Source organism: Ricinus communis, chromosome 5 (assembly GCF_019578655.1).
Source record: "Ricinus communis isolate WT05 ecotype wild-type chromosome 5, ASM1957865v1, whole genome shotgun sequence".
Lineage (NCBI taxonomy): Eukaryota > Viridiplantae > Streptophyta > Magnoliopsida > Malpighiales > Euphorbiaceae > Ricinus > Ricinus communis.
This window is the reverse complement of record NC_063260.1, coordinates 30103999-30118633: the sequence shown is the minus strand read 5'-3', so window position 1 is coordinate 30118633 and position 14635 is coordinate 30103999. Positions and strand designations below refer to the sequence as shown.

At 35.9% G+C, this 14635-nt stretch overlaps 3 protein-coding genes across 5 annotated transcripts; all 3 read left to right on the top strand.

The window, feature by feature from the left end:
* Window positions 1-62: 62 nt before the first annotated feature.
* On the top strand, window positions 63-3230 carry LOC8280553 (WAT1-related protein At5g40240). 2 transcript variants are annotated; one of them, XM_002517325.4, is made up of 7 exons: window positions 63-1108; window positions 1198-1260; window positions 1336-1449; window positions 1627-1867; window positions 1997-2155; window positions 2401-2552; window positions 2856-3230. In XM_002517325.4, the coding sequence occupies exons 1-7, from the start codon at window positions 921-923 to the stop codon at window positions 3013-3015; spliced, it is 1077 nt and encodes a 358-aa protein (XP_002517371.1). In that variant the 5' UTR covers window positions 63-920; the 3' UTR covers window positions 3016-3230. The 2 variants fall into 2 exon arrangements, with proteins under 2 accessions (XP_002517371.1, XP_015573631.1); XM_015718145.3 differs by lacking the exon at window positions 1198-1260.
* Window positions 3231-3389: 159 nt separating this feature from the next.
* Window positions 3390-6675, top strand: LOC8280554 (WAT1-related protein At5g40240). Its single transcript, XM_002517326.4, has 7 exons — window positions 3390-4964; window positions 5072-5137; window positions 5243-5356; window positions 5491-5725; window positions 5835-5993; window positions 6060-6211; window positions 6303-6675. The coding sequence occupies exons 1-7, from the start codon at window positions 4774-4776 to the stop codon at window positions 6478-6480; spliced, it is 1095 nt and encodes a 364-aa protein (XP_002517372.1). The 5' UTR covers window positions 3390-4773; the 3' UTR covers window positions 6481-6675.
* Window positions 6676-12382: 5707 nt separating this feature from the next.
* Window positions 12383-14584, top strand: LOC8280555 (WAT1-related protein At5g40240). 2 transcript variants are annotated; one of them, XM_015718144.3, is made up of 7 exons: window positions 12383-12767; window positions 12871-12945; window positions 13044-13157; window positions 13338-13548; window positions 13651-13809; window positions 13893-14044; window positions 14134-14584. In XM_015718144.3, exons 1-7 carry the CDS (start codon window positions 12577-12579, stop codon window positions 14288-14290), a joined length of 1059 nt encoding a protein of 352 aa, XP_015573630.1. In that variant the 5' UTR covers window positions 12383-12576; the 3' UTR covers window positions 14291-14584. The 2 variants fall into 2 exon arrangements, with proteins under 2 accessions (XP_015573630.1, XP_002517373.1); XM_002517327.4 differs by having other exon boundaries at window positions 12387-12767; window positions 12868-12945.
* The last annotated feature ends 51 nt before the right edge of the window (window positions 14585-14635 follow it).

The following is a 14635-nucleotide window of genomic DNA, read 5'->3' as shown; positions in this document are numbered from 1 at the left end:
AAAGGGAAGTGGTATTTTCTTGAGGCTGCCCTTGCGTGGTGTAAGGTTTTTGTTTTGTTTTATTCTTTTAAAGAAGGAATAAGCTTCAAATTTAACCTCTAAATGCTTTACCTTGTGGGTCAATTTAACCCAGAATTTTACTTTTTCAGTTTAAAGAATGATACTGCTACCTTTGACAGGATGAAGACCACATTGACTGCTCGTCTTCTTTCTGCACCAAACTTCAGCTCCTTGTCTTGTATACAAATTAGCTCACAGTACTGCCATTTCTTAACACATATTGCTTCGTTTCATTTTACAAATCGACAAATAATTAATGCGTCCTGCTTATTTGTCGTCTAATAGTTGGAATCTTGGGATGCCACGCACAGCACTAACAATGTTGATTAGAAAAGAAATTAATATGTAAAAGATTTTGTATCAATTAGTTAATAACAATTGATAAGAGGTCTTATCTTTCTATATAGATGGTAGCTAAGAAAAATAATATGTTTATTGTTTCTAATCTACGTACAGATTTTTATTACAATAATTTAAGAATTCGGTGGAGGGTGACTGAAGGTGTTACCTTTTGTTATTGTTCTTTTCTTTTTAATTTTTTTTAGTTTTTTTTTTTTGGTTGTTTTCTTCTGTAAAGGTGGCATAGAATAGATTTTCATTAGTTCGGACACTTTGAGTGAGTCATAACGTAGGCCTGCCTTGATAATTACTGCTAAGCTACAATTTTCGTTTTTTTTTTTTTAGTTTACTTTTGTTATGGTGGGATCGGGGAAGATACAAGGATTTTAAAATGAAACCCTAAAAGCTATTTTTTCCCATAATTCTCATCTCCCCTTTCCTCACTCCTACTAAGTTTTCTGGCACAGGGTAGAAAGAAACTAAGGCCAGAATCCTCCCTACAATTTCCAGAGTGAAAAAAGATGGAGTTGACTTCTTGGTTATGGAATTTAGTGCCCTTTGCAGCAATGATAGCTGTAGAATGCACAGATGTTGGTGTGTCAACGATAAGTAAAGCAGCTTTGGCAAAAGGAATGAGCAAATATGTTTCTGTTGTCTACTACAATGCTCTCGCTACCCTCATCCTTCTCCCTTATTTCATCTTCCACAGGTTTTTTTTTCTTACTCCTTTTTATCCTCACCTAATTATTCAGGTAGACGATGATGTCTAAATCTCCTAATTAAGCTCTCTTTTGGCAGGAGGAAGCAAGCTCCTGTCACACACTCACTTCTTTTTAGATTCTTTCTTCTTGGATTAATAGGGTAAATTAACGCATCTTCTCATTATAAAGGATCCATTTTCAACACTCTAAATGAAAAAAAGATCATATGTTGTAGGAGTACAGGGCAAATATTGTTTCTAGCTGCTGTGAAATTGAGCTCCCCTACTCTTTCATCTGCTTTGGCCAATCTTATCCCCATTTTCACTTTCCTGCTTGCTGTCATTACAAGGTAATTATATTTGCACACTGACAATTACGTTTAAGCAGAAACAGTACTTTCTTGAGACTCACAGAGTATCATATATGGCCAGTCTTGTTTCCTCATGAAAGTGACTTTCTCTCTCGCTCTCTTTTCTTCTTTTGGGTTTAGAATAATATTTGTTTCCTCCTGCTTTGAAATTATTAGGATGGAAACTCTGGATATTAGAAGATCAAGCAGCCAAGCTAAGTCTTTGGGCGCCATTGTATCAGTAGCAGGAGCATTCGTAGTGACCCTCTATAAAGGCCCTGCAGTCTTGATGACAACTCAAACTTCTAACTTTCACCACCATCATCAACTCCTCTTCTCACAAAAACCAGAATGGATCTTTGGAGGTTTTCTCCTTTTAATTGTATGCCTTTTGTCTGCAACATGGAACGTTGCCCAGGTACAAATTTCAAGAAAAGAAAAATAATCTTGTTTTCTGAGTTCTTACTTTAGATTCTTTTATCCTATATCGAGCTTTCTATACGAGTGAAAAAAAATTAACAGATTAATGTGAATTTGGCATTGGCAGGGAGCTACAGTTAAGGAGTATCAAGAACCCATGACCATAGTTTTCTTTTTCACCTTCTTTATCACAATCCAAAGTGCAGTCTTCTCACTCATTTTGGAAAGAAATCCAAATGCTTGGATATTAAAGTCTTCCATTGAAATTATTGCCATTGTGTTCACGGTAGGATTATGTTAATTAATCTTGCAATCTCTTTCCTCGTAATATTTATGTTCTGTACAAAAGAATAAAGAAAATCTCGAATTATATATGTCTACAAAGTTTTGGCCTATTTGATGGAACGTCGTACCAAACACTACGTCTGCCATCTTTTTCTTTTCTTTTATTGTAGGAAAGAAAATACAACATTTTGACATTTGTATATGTTTATTTATTGAGCTAATGATTGTGGTTTGGGGTGATTATAGGCTGTTTTTGGGAGTATATTTCGTATAGCTATTCACACATGGTGCTTACGAAAGAAGGGGCCTGTATATGTAGCCATGTTCAAGCCCTTGGGGATTGCCATTGCCGTTTTCATGACAGTCGTGTTCCTTGGGGACACTCTTTATCTTGGCAGGTATCTATTATCCCACTTAATTTGTCCAAAATAATTTTTTACAAAAAAAAAAAAAAAAAGCAATTTGGTCAATATAATAACATAAGAGCAATATTAGAGTCCGCAGGAAAACTCAATTTATTCCTGAAAGTAGAGTTGTCTTGATCTCATCATTAGACTAATATGATAACTTGAAAGAAAATAAAGAAAATGTGTAACAGAAAAAGGAAGAACCCAAGTAGTGGGTAGAACTAGAAAGCTAATGGGGTTGATGTTGTGTGGAGAAATACTAAATGTAAGGGTGATATTATGTGTTTACTGCAGTGTGATTGGATCAATCATAATAGCACTTGGATTTTATAGTGTGATGTGGGGACAAATGAAAGAAAAGAAAATGGGTCTCAACAAGAACAATGAAGCTTGTTGCTCTAATTCATCCAGCCTAAACGCCCCTCTTATTCGAAGGACTGCCAGTGAAGCTTGAGCTAACAGTTTACAGAAAGGAATGCTTTGCCATCACGGGGAAAGGATCTTGGTGGAGACATGGAGGCATGGCCACCCCCAAAAATATTGACTCCCTCTATTTATTTCCATTACATAAATTTCTTTTTTCTTAAAGAAAAAATATAACCACAGTTAATGACAAATGTTGTTAAATTAAGAGTTATATAATAAGAATTATTTAGATCAATTTGATAAGGATGAATTTAAGGGAGACAGAATAAATCGAAGTTTATTCAAAACTAAAATTTTAATTATTTCATTTTAAAATGCACGTTTATCTATATTTATCCTCGATAAATATCAACTTTATAGTAAAAATTACAATCAAGGATGAGTATGATTTTCAATAATTTATAAATTACTATTTTTTTGATTTAAATTGAATTTTAATTATTTTCAAAATAATAGTATCCTAATATAAAAGATTTCATTTCAAACTATTTCGATTTTTTGAAATAGTTGGATTTGAAAAGTCTGATCCAACAAAACAATTCAGTGCGGAATGTGACAATCAAAACTTTTAAAATTTATTTTGGTTTGATAAAAGATAATATTTATTTAACTTCAACCATTTACAATTAACTTAAAATTCTACTAAAAAATCTCAATTAAATATGAAAAACAAAAATTAGTAAGATTACAAATTATATAATTGTCTTCAATAACTATATAAAACGATACATTGCATTTTCATCTCTAATAGAGATTAATATTATAATTCTAATTTTAGATTTGTTACATTTGGGTCAATAAATTTGTAATTTTGTTGTATTAAAATTGAGATAATATTACGTAATTTTAACATATAAAATTATTAATTTTTTTAGAATTTTTTTTTCCGGATTTCTTGAACAAAACATTAATCTAGGTTTAAATTAAATTCAGAATCGTAGAATTAGTTGAACATCCCAAGACGTTTTGAATAAGATAAGAGTATTCTCTTTATATTTTTGTATTTGGAAATGCACTTTTAAACACAATTTATATGGAAGATAGGAAGAAAAGTTTTTAAGAAATAGAATAAAGAGGGAAAAAAGAAGAAGAGAAGTTTCTTAATTTATTTTCTTGCTTCTTGTTTGGGATTGGAAGAAAATAGGAGTAAACGATTTTAATCTTGGAAATGAAGTGAAAAAACTCAATCGTATAGATATTATTTTCCCAAATCTGTTGTCTTAAATTAAAAACAAATTGAAAAAAAAAAAAAAGAAAACAGAAAAAAAGAAAACAGTACTGTATCAAATTAAAATTCTTAGATTCTGAAGGGTTTAAATTGTTAATTTTAGTGATTGAAACTCCATAACAGTAAAGCAACGCACTGAATGAGTACAAGAAAAGCTGAGTTGGTACCTTAAAAAGCAAACAAAACCAGCTTGAATGGATTTTAATTCTTAAGTGTGTGTGTGATCTTGTGGCTTTCCAGCTTGTCTTTTTGTATATAATGATTCAGCTTTTGGATTTAAAACTATTGATAGTACATCGATGTTGGAAAGACAAAACAACATTGGCAAAGTTTATACAAGCCTTTCAAGATTCTTTATGGAGATGCATGTGCAAATAAAATATATGCATAACTCTGGGAACCATGTTTTAGATCGAGACACATACATAAGCCTTTGCCATATGTGGGTAATATCATTATATTGACTAGGGACCTGAAACTAACAATAACTGATGCAAGCAAGGTTCTTCGAGACAGGCATTGCATTTCTCTTCGATACATCAAATTTCATCTCTCAAGATGGAATCAAGACATTCTTACAAGGAAATCTTGCCAGTTGCAACCATGGTAGTAGCAGAGTTTTGTGGTGTCGGCTTAAACACTCTGTTCAAAGCTGCTTCTTTGAAAGGGATGAGTTATTTTGTGTTCCTTTTTTACTCCAACATGCTAAATACTCTTCTTCTCGTCCCCATTCCCTTTTATCTTTGCAGGTACACCTGTACAAGTATCTTTTTTAGCTTTTTGTTCTTTTATTAGATTTTTGTTTATCTGTTTTAATGAAGCATTGATCCACATACTTTGTTTCTGGATTTTGCAGTAGAAGAATGGTTTCCTTGTTCAAATTTCCTCTTCTATCCAGAATCTTTGCACTTGGGATTATTGGGTATTAAAGAAAATTCTCGTATAGAAGTTGATAGCTGAAATTTTCACATGGAAATTTTGAAGACTCTAATTGTGTTTAATCTGTATATCTTCGAGGTGGTGTCAGGCTTTTTGCTCAACTCATTGGATATAAAGGAATAAAATATACTTCTCCAACTATGGCTTCTGCAATGAGCAATCTCACTCCAGGTTGGACCTTCTTATTTGCAGTCATTTTCAGGTTCTCTCCTCTGCTGACTGATGTCCAGCTATCTCCTATCTAGCTTATTTGATTTGATTTTCATTTTAGTGGCATCGTTCTTTTATGACATTAACTATAACATATTTCTGTCTTTATATGGATGACACGAAAAGGATGGAGAAGTTGAGTTGGAGCAGTTCAAGCACTCAGATTAAAATCATTGGCACTGTAGTATCCATATTAGGTGCACTAATGGTGGTTCTCTACAAAGGCCCAAAAGTTCTATCATCTTCATCCTCAATATCATCCATTTTACTTAGTCAGGAATCATCACAATCAAATTGGGTAGTTGGTGGCTTTTTACTTGCTGTCCAGCATATTCTTTATTCATTCTTGTATATTCTTCAGGTAATTAAAGACTTTCATCATTTAACCAAGAACTCGCAACAAAAATTCCATTTACTTGAAATTTTTTTCTTATGATGACATTGAAGTAGGCTCTGATGTATCTTTACAGACTCAAATGGTGCAAATATGCCCTTCTCCTCTACTTGTATCATTCTCCTGCTACTTGTACACAACTATCATATCTGCTCCAGTTTGTTTTATAGCAGAACCAGACTTGAATGCTTGGAGGTTAAGACCAGATATAACATTGGTTGCACTTGTATACGCGGTAAGCATTTGAAGGAACTAACAATCCTGCTGTTAGACATGTCTAAATGGAATGTTTTTTGCTCAGGGAATTCTTGGAGGAGCCTCTCTTGGTATTGTTCATTTATGGTGCTTGCAAATGAAGGGTCCTGTTTTTGTAGCAACATTTAGGCCACTGTCAATTGCCATAGCAGCCGCCATGGCTGCTGTATTCCTTGGGGATGCTCTTCATCTTGGGAGGTATTTAACTATTTAGTAGTTTGGATTTGGAAATTGAAAATTTCAATTCTAAGGAACAGAAAAGATTGAGCTTTACCAGAAATTTTGGCAGTATGATTGGAGCAGTAATGATATCGATTGGAGTGTATGCTGTGATATGGGGAAAGGCAAAAGAAGAAGTGAAGGCTAAATTATTTTCCAGTGGTACTACCCCACTCTTGCAGGAGCATAAAGTTGAAGACTCCTTGAACAAGAGAACTGATGAGGGCAATCATCAATTTGTTTGCTAGGAAGGTTGAGAGTTAAGATTGTTCTTTTGGTATTTCTTCTCAAGTTCTTGTAATAATGCATGTTGTAAACTTTTTGCTGGTTAAGTAGCGTTGGGAGAAAACTAAGAAAAGTATATGGTCTTTGTAAACTGTTGAAACTGATTATATTGATCTATGATGATTATCTTACATAAGAATTCTAAGATTATTTGAGTATATGTGTTCTGTTATATACATGTATACTTGCAACGGTTCTTTTGCTATCTGTGATTCTATTCTAACGTTCCTTTTTATCTTGGGAAAGGTGGAAGTGACCTTTCTTCCTTAGGGAAGAAAGATTGCTCATTTTCCCTGTTTTTGGTGCCTGTGATGATCTGGTCTGAGGCCATGACCAACAGTCTTTATCTGTTGGTTCTTCCTGGAGGTCTTGGACTATTGGTCTTTGTTGGTTGTGATTTGAGCTTGTTCCTCAACACTCCCCCTCAAGGTGGGTTCAAATAAGTTAATGGAACCCATCTTGGTGAGAAGGCTATGATGACGTGATTTGTCTAGAGCCTTAGTAAAGATATCTGCCAATTGTTCATTGCTTCTGATGAATGGAGTTTCAATTTCCCTAGACTGAACCTTTTCTCTTATGAAGTGACAGTCAACTTCGATGTGTTTGGTTCGTTCGTGGAAGACAGGATTGGAGGCAATGTGCCTGGCTGCTTGATTATCGCAGTACATTTTCATTGGGCCTCTGCATCCTATCTTCATGTCGGTAAGCACTTGTTTGATCCAAATGAGCTCATTTACCGCTGATGCCATGGCTCGATATTCGCCGCACTTGATCTAGCGATCGCTTTGTTTTTTGCTTTCCAAGCTACTAAGTTCCCTCCCACGAATATGCAGAATCCAGTCGACTTTATCAACCATCATCGGAAAAACCGGTTATAGTGTTAGCATTGTTATTATTTTTCATCCATATACCTTGACCTCGGAGTGCCTTTAAGGTATCTCGAATTCTATCGATAGCATCCGGATGATCGGGCACGAGGAGCATGCATGGCTTACCATGCTCACGATAGGCAATATCAGTCTAGTGATGTAAGATATATCAATTTTCCTACTAGGCGCTGATAATTTCCTATGTTGTCAAGAGGTTCCCCTTCTTCTAAGTTTAGTTTGATTTTAGTCTCCATTGGGGTATTCATTGGTTTTACTCCTATTTTTCCTGTTTCCTTTAGTAGGTCGAGAACGTATTTTCTTTGGGATAAAAATAAGCCCTTATGTGATTTGGCTATTTCTATCCCTAGAAAGTATGATAGTTGACCTAAATCTTTGATATCAAATTCTCCTTTTAGTTTTGATTTTACTTCTTCAATTTCCTCATTATTATTACCAGTTATGATAATGTCATCGACATAAACTAGGATAATAATAGTGGATGTGTGAGTATGTTTTACAAACATAGATGAGTCTGAAACACATTTATGAAAATTAATTTTTAACAAAAAATGGCTTAGCTTGGCATACCATGCTTTTGGGGACTACTTTAATCCATAGATAGCCTTTTTCAACTTACATACTAAGGAATGGTTTAAGGAAGACTTTTGTCCTAGAGGGAGAGTCATGTAGACTTCTTCATCTAGAGATCCCTGAAGGAAGGCGTTCTTTACGTCCATTTGGAACAAACTCCAACCCGAATTAGTTGCAGTTGATAATAATATGCGAACAGTATTCATTTTGGCTACAGGGGCAAAAGTCTCATAGTAGTCAACTCCATAGGTTTGAGTGAATCCTTTTGCAACTAATCTAGCCTTATATCTTTCAATAGTACCATCACATTGGTACTTAATCTTATATATCCATTTACATCCTACGGGTTTTTTATTTGGGGGCAAAGTGATAATATCCCATGTATCATTCTTTTCTAAAGTACGAAGTTCTTCCTTCATAGCTTTACACCAATTTGGATCAGTGTTAGCTTTATAGAAGGAGGTAGGTTCAGTGTGTGATGTAAGATTCCCTAAATATGTTTTATATTGTTCAGATACTGAAGAGTAATTAATGAAGTATTAAATTGGATACGAAACCTTGTGAGACACGTAGTCTCTTAGCTTGGCAAGAGGTCTGATTAACCGAGATGATCTGCGTAGTGCAATTTCTTCTTCTTGTGATTCTTCTTCTTGTGACTCATTCTCTCCCCCTGAAGAAGGTGCCTCGATAGTGAGATTGTCTCCCCTTGAATGAGGTGCCTCAGATATGTGCTCCCTGTTAGATGTAGGTTCCTGGGTGAAGCTGTCAAAAAGGAGAGAGTTATTTGGAAATAATAAAGGAGGGGGTTCATGATCGGGAATGGTGATGGTGGTGAAGTATGAGGAACCCTCATCAAATGACACATCCTGAGAGATATAGACCTTATGATTAGGGGGGTCATAACATTTATACCCCTTTTTGGCAGAGGAGTATCCTAGGAATATAGTATTGACAGAACTGCTGTCGAATTTATGGCGACGCCTAATGTGGACAAAGGCTGTACAACCAAAAGTGCGAATATGTCCTAAGTCGATTTTTCGGCCTTTGAGAGTTTCTAGGGGACTGAGATTGTTGAGTTTGGGACTGGGTAGACGGTTGATGAGATAGGCAGCGGTGAGGATGGCATCGGACCAAAAAATATGGGGAACATTATTTTGAAAGAGAAGGGATCTAGTGACCTCAAGGAGATGTCGATTTTTCCTTTCATAGACCCCGTTTTGTTCGGGAGTGTAAATGCAAGTGGTTTGGTGTAGAATCCCTTGGGTGGAGAAAAAATCCAAAAAAAAATTATTTACGTATTCAGTACCATTATCTGAGCGAAAAGTTTTAATTTTGGCACTGTACTAATTTTGAATAAAATTAAAAAAGTTTTGGAAGCAGAAAAAAACTTCATTTTTTCATTTGAGCAGATAGACCCAAGTGGTACGAGAATAATCATCGATAAACGTAACAAAGTATCGGAAAATGTTATATGAAGTGACGGGGGCAGGTCCCCAAACGTCGGAATGAATTAGATCAAACATATTTTTAGATATAGTAGAAGATACAGGAAAAGAAAGTCTAGTGTGTTTAGCAAATTTGCAAATTTCACAGCTACTAGAGTTCATTTTTAAACAAAAAAGGCGGTTTAAAACTCTATCAGACGGATGACCAAACCGCCGATGAAGCAGCATTGCAGGGTTGGCAGAATTGGTCGAGACAAGACACCGGTTGGGGGAATTTGTGAGATAATACAAGCCATTTTCAAAGTGACCCTCACCAATCATCTTCCCTGATATTCGATCCTGAAATATCACTTTAGAGGGTGAGAATATAACATTACAATTTAAATTTCTGGTAATCTTACCGACAAATAATAAATTAGAGTTAAAGTCAGGTAAAAGGAGAATATCAGAAATATTTTTATGCAATAATTGAGAAGAGCCGAAGCCAGAGATTTTGGCTTGATTTCCGTTGGCAACAATTACATGTTGGGAATTAGTAGGAACAAAATTTTACAATTTTGTTGCATCCCATGTCATGTGATCCGTTGCCCCGGAATCAATGATCCAATTGTGAGAGGCATGTAATGCTTTTATTGAATTTTTTTGAAACCAAACCTGACCCCCGGGTTTGCTGGCGATGGATCATTGTCTGAAGCTGAGAAATTAAATCTTTAAGTTGAGTTGTTTCTGTAGGGTCGGATCCGAGTCGGGTCAGTTGAGCAAAGTGGGCCGAATCCGGGTCAGAAAAATCGGGTCGGGTCGGGTCACTTGTTCTGGGTCGGGTTGGATCGCTTGACTCGGGTCGGTGTAAATTAAAAGGACCCGACCCGTGACAAGTTACCCGCCCTAACTCTTCTTCATAACCCTTAGGGTTATGAAGACTTGTTGTGCCGCCGAACCTTTTTCTTCCATCTCTTTCTCGTCTCCCACTTCCGTTCCTCTCGCCCTTGCTGCTCCTTAGCCGAAGGCTAGGATGGAGGTGCCAGCAGCGTTCTTGGGAGTGCCCCTGCCTTCCGCAATGGTCGCATCTCTCAGCGCTTGTAAGCACTTCTCTCACTTGAGTTTCCTCGCGAGGGTGCGATGAGTGGGCGATGTAACCTTTGGTTTTTGCAGTGTCAAGGCTGCTGTTGATGCTCATGGTTGCCCATTTGGTTTCCTCCTGCTGGATGGTGGCTATGACGGCATCTATTAAGGGGAGATGGCTCGACAGCAGGATTTGGGATCGAAGAGCTTCATAGCTCGTGTCCAACCCGCCCAGGTAAGTATACACTAGGTCTTGCTGAGCTCTTTTCTTGCCTGCAGCCCTCCCATCTCGTCAAAATTTATGTTGCGTATGTGGTGCTTGTTCTGGTCCCTTTCTTAATCTGTGCTAATTCTTGCTTTAGATTAAAAATGTGAGCAAAATTTCGCTCGTGGCCGTAGAGGCCTTTCATTTTGTTCCATATTGCCTGTGACGATTCCAGGAGCATGCAAAGCCTGGCTATCTGAGGCTCCATAGTATTAGTGAGCAGTGACGTGACCAAATGGTCTATCGTCTGCCACTCCTCAGTTGCCTCCATTTCTTCCTTAGTCGGTTGATTTGGGTCGGTCGGCTGAGGTTTACTTCAGGTCCCTGTGATGAATCCCAATTTCTTCCTGCCACTAAGGCTGATGTAAACTAACCTTGACCATTCAAAATAATTTTGATTACCCTTTAGCACTATGTTGGATAACTTTGTGATATCACTGTGTGCCATTGGCGAAAGAGATTATTTGTGTTTGTTGGTTGGTTTGGATTGGTAGGGGATGACAGGATCAAACCTGCTCTGATACCATGTTGAAACTGATTATATTGATCTATGATGATTATCTTACATAAGAATTCTAAGATTATTTGAGTATATGTGTTCTGTTATATACATGTATACTTGCAATGGTTCTTTTGCTATCTGTGATCCTATTCTAACGTTCCTTTCTAGCTTGGGAAAGGTGGAAGTGACCTTTCTTCCTTAGGAAAGAAATGTTGCTCCTTTTCCCTGTTTTTGGTGCCTATGATGATCTAGTCTGGGACCATGACCAACAGTCTTTATCTGTTGGTTCTTCCTAGAGGTCTTGGACTGTTGGTCTTTATTGGTTGTGATTTGAGCTTATTCCTCAACATAAACTTATTTTCTTACATATATCGTTGGAAATGATGAAGGAAAAGGAGAAGAAAAAACAGAAGAAGCTTGAAATGCATTTGATTTAAGCACTTTTCAGGGAGAAATTGCTTCTCCGTGATTAAAAAAGAAAAAAAAATACTCCCTCCGTCCCAATTTTAATAGTTTATTTTCCTTTTTCAATTATTAGTTTAATAAATAATTATTAAATATACATTTCATTAATTACTGTTGAGTTTTATCCCTCCGAGTTATATTCTTCCCCTTGCTCCCATAGAGAAAGAGAACTGACTAATTATAAGACAAAAGATCGAAAAACTTAACGGAATTATTCTTGAACAACTCAGAATCGGGCCTTTCACATGTATCACCATCTATAATTAATAGATTGAGAGATATTTAAATTTTATTAGACTAAAATAAAAAAATGAATGAATTCGCAAGTTTATTATTTAAATTATTGTGTGTTGCATTAAAAACATTAACAAATGTATTAAATATCAAAATTTAAAAATAATAACTAAAAAAATAACTAATATTTTTAATCTGCATGTGAAGTGGAAATTAATTATCAAAATAAAACAGAAACTATTATAATATTTATATTTATATTTGTAGATATGGAGGATCTTTTAGGTAGATTAATTTATTAGAAAGAATGGGGTGTAGGAATAAATTTTAGGAGACGACATAAGTTTCTCATTAAAATTAATATTTTTCACTTTGTTTTTGGAGAATTGCACTTACATTTTCTAACGAAAATGGGTTAATTTGAACGAAAACAGTAAGCTTTGTCCAAAAGGTTAAAATAAAAAGGGCTAAATCGAGCCTCAGAGATGAGATTCCTGTAAAATATGGTTTGACATTTCAAGACTGGCAATAATTGATGAAACTCTATTGGGCAAGGTATAGAAAAATGGTTTGATGCAGAAAGATTGAGCTCTGCAGGGAAAAAAGAAAATAAAGAAGAAGGAAAGATGGCTTCAATATACTGTTACAAGAATATCCTTCCGTTTGCAGCAATGGTTGCAGCAGAATGTGCTGCTGTAGGGGTAAACACCATATTCAAAGCAGCCTCTCTGAAAGGAATGAACTACTATGTCTTTATCTTTTACACAACCTTGATCAACACTCTTGTTCTCCTCCCCATTCTCTTCTTCTTTTGCCGGTATGCTCATTCATCTTTAAATTTGCTGCATTTCCTACATATTCTTTTTGATAACAGGATCCGTTGGCATATATTAAAGCATGCGTATTTGAATATACAGCAGTACAACAATAAATCCTAGGCTCTCCTTATTCCGATTCCCTGTTTCCTCGAAAATCTGCATCGTTGGGATTATTGGGTACGGAAATATTGCTTGATACGCACAAATTTTATTACTGAAATTGTTCAGAATTTGCAAGTCGATAATAATTCTTTTTCCCAATTTTGTTTGGTCAGGGTGATAACTCAAATTGCTTCATATAAAGGTATAGAATACAGTTCACCAACTCTATCTTCTGCACTGAGCAACCTCACACTACCTTTTACCTTCATATTGGCGATCGTATTGAGGTTCTCTCTCTTTCTCTTTTTCTTTCCTGGTCTGCATTTTTTAATCTGCATTTCTTCTTAATTTCTTCGTTCAATAGGCTAATTTTACTTTTGCCCCATGAAATTCATCATGTTGCTCCACTGTACTTGAACTTTCTCTGTTTTTCTTCTACACATATGGGGTACCAAAAAAAAAAAAAGGATGGAAAAGTTAGATTTCAAGAGCTCAAGAACTCAGGCAAAGATCATTGGCACCGTAGTATCAATATCAGGTGCATTAATGGTTGTTTTGTACAAAGGCCCAGTAATTGGATTAACTTCACTTATCCGGTCAACAAAATCAGATTGGGTTATTGGTGGTCTTTTGCTTTCTATTCAGTATAGTCTATATTCAGTCTGGTACATCATTCAGGTAAGTTCTTTCAAAGATATCTCAGTATCCATAGTTTAAATTTGACGACACTAAAATAGTGGCAGTGACAGACAACACTTGGAATTTTGTATGGTTTTACAGACCCAGATCATACAGATATATCCAGCAGAAATACAAGTGACATTCCTTGTAAACTTGTACTCAACCATCATAGCTGCACCAGTTTGCTTCCTAGCAGAACCGAACTTGAGTGCTTGGAGGCTAAGACCTGATATAGAATTAGCTGCCCTTGCATACTCTGTAGGAATTATTTTTTCATCCTAAAGAAAAAGAATAGTGTGTCCTGAATAGCTCTAATTATAGATTCCGTGTACTTTGTTTAGGGACTATTTGGTGCTTCCTTTATCACTATTGTTCACCTATGGGGTCTGCGCCAGAAGGGACCCGTCTATGTAACATCATTCAAGCCATTGTCTATTGCCATAGCTGCTGCTATGGGTGCTCTATTTCTTGGAGATGCACTTCATCTTGGGAGGTATATACGATAGTCCATCACAATTACTTACTTTCGAACTTTCCATATTTTTTGTTACTGGTTTCATCTCTGTTTTCCATGTGTTGCAGTGTCATTGGAGCTATATTTATATCAGTAGGGTTTTATGCACTAATTTGGGGAAAGTTGCAAGAAGAAAAGATTGAGGAATGTGACTCTGATACCTCGAACTCACCTATCAATAGCAGGTCTCCTTTATTACAAAGCAAAAAAGTTGAAGATGCATAAACCAAAAACAATTTGCAGATCATTATCTGCTATTGACATGTAACTGAGAAATCATTTCCTGAGAATCTAAATCCTAGATATTAGAGCACCAATATGACCTCATATTAAGGCGAAGGATCCAAATTATCAACAGGATGATGCTCTGGAAATATACTAATAATTTCATTTTATGGTATTGACAGACTAATTGCTTTTGGATTTCTTACTGTGTATTTAGGAGACAAGCCAAAGTAAAAGCTTAATCTTGGTAGCCTGTAATTTCAAGAATGTAGGAGAATTTCCTTTTCTTGTTTACTTTTGAGATGGCATGTTCTTTTTTGTATTAGCTCAAATAGTTGCGAGCAA

Coding starts and splice junctions, on each gene's coding strand:
- LOC8280553 (XM_002517325.4), top strand. CDS start 921: ATGGAGTTGACTTCTTGGTTATGGAATTTAGTGCCCTTTGCAGCAATG. Junction 1,109..1,197: donor CCTTATTTCATCTTCCACAG/GTTTTTTTTTCT, acceptor CTCTTTTGGCAG/GAGGAAGCAAGCTCCTGTCA. Junction 1,450..1,626: donor CTGCTTGCTGTCATTACAAG/GTAATTATATTT, acceptor TGAAATTATTAG/GATGGAAACTCTGGATATTA.
- LOC8280554 (XM_002517326.4), top strand. CDS start 4,774: ATGGAATCAAGACATTCTTACAAGGAAATCTTGCCAGTTGCAACCATG. Junction 5,138..5,242: donor TTTGCACTTGGGATTATTGG/GTATTAAAGAAA, acceptor AGGTGGTGTCAG/GCTTTTTGCTCAACTCATTG. Junction 5,994..6,059: donor TGGTTGCACTTGTATACGCG/GTAAGCATTTGA, acceptor TTTTTTGCTCAG/GGAATTCTTGGAGGAGCCTC.
- LOC8280555 (XM_002517327.4), top strand. CDS start 12,577: ATGGCTTCAATATACTGTTACAAGAATATCCTTCCGTTTGCAGCAATG. Junction 12,768..12,867: donor ATTCTCTTCTTCTTTTGCCG/GTATGCTCATTC, acceptor TTGAATATACAG/CAGTACAACAATAAATCCTA. Junction 14,045..14,133: donor GATGCACTTCATCTTGGGAG/GTATATACGATA, acceptor CATGTGTTGCAG/TGTCATTGGAGCTATATTTA.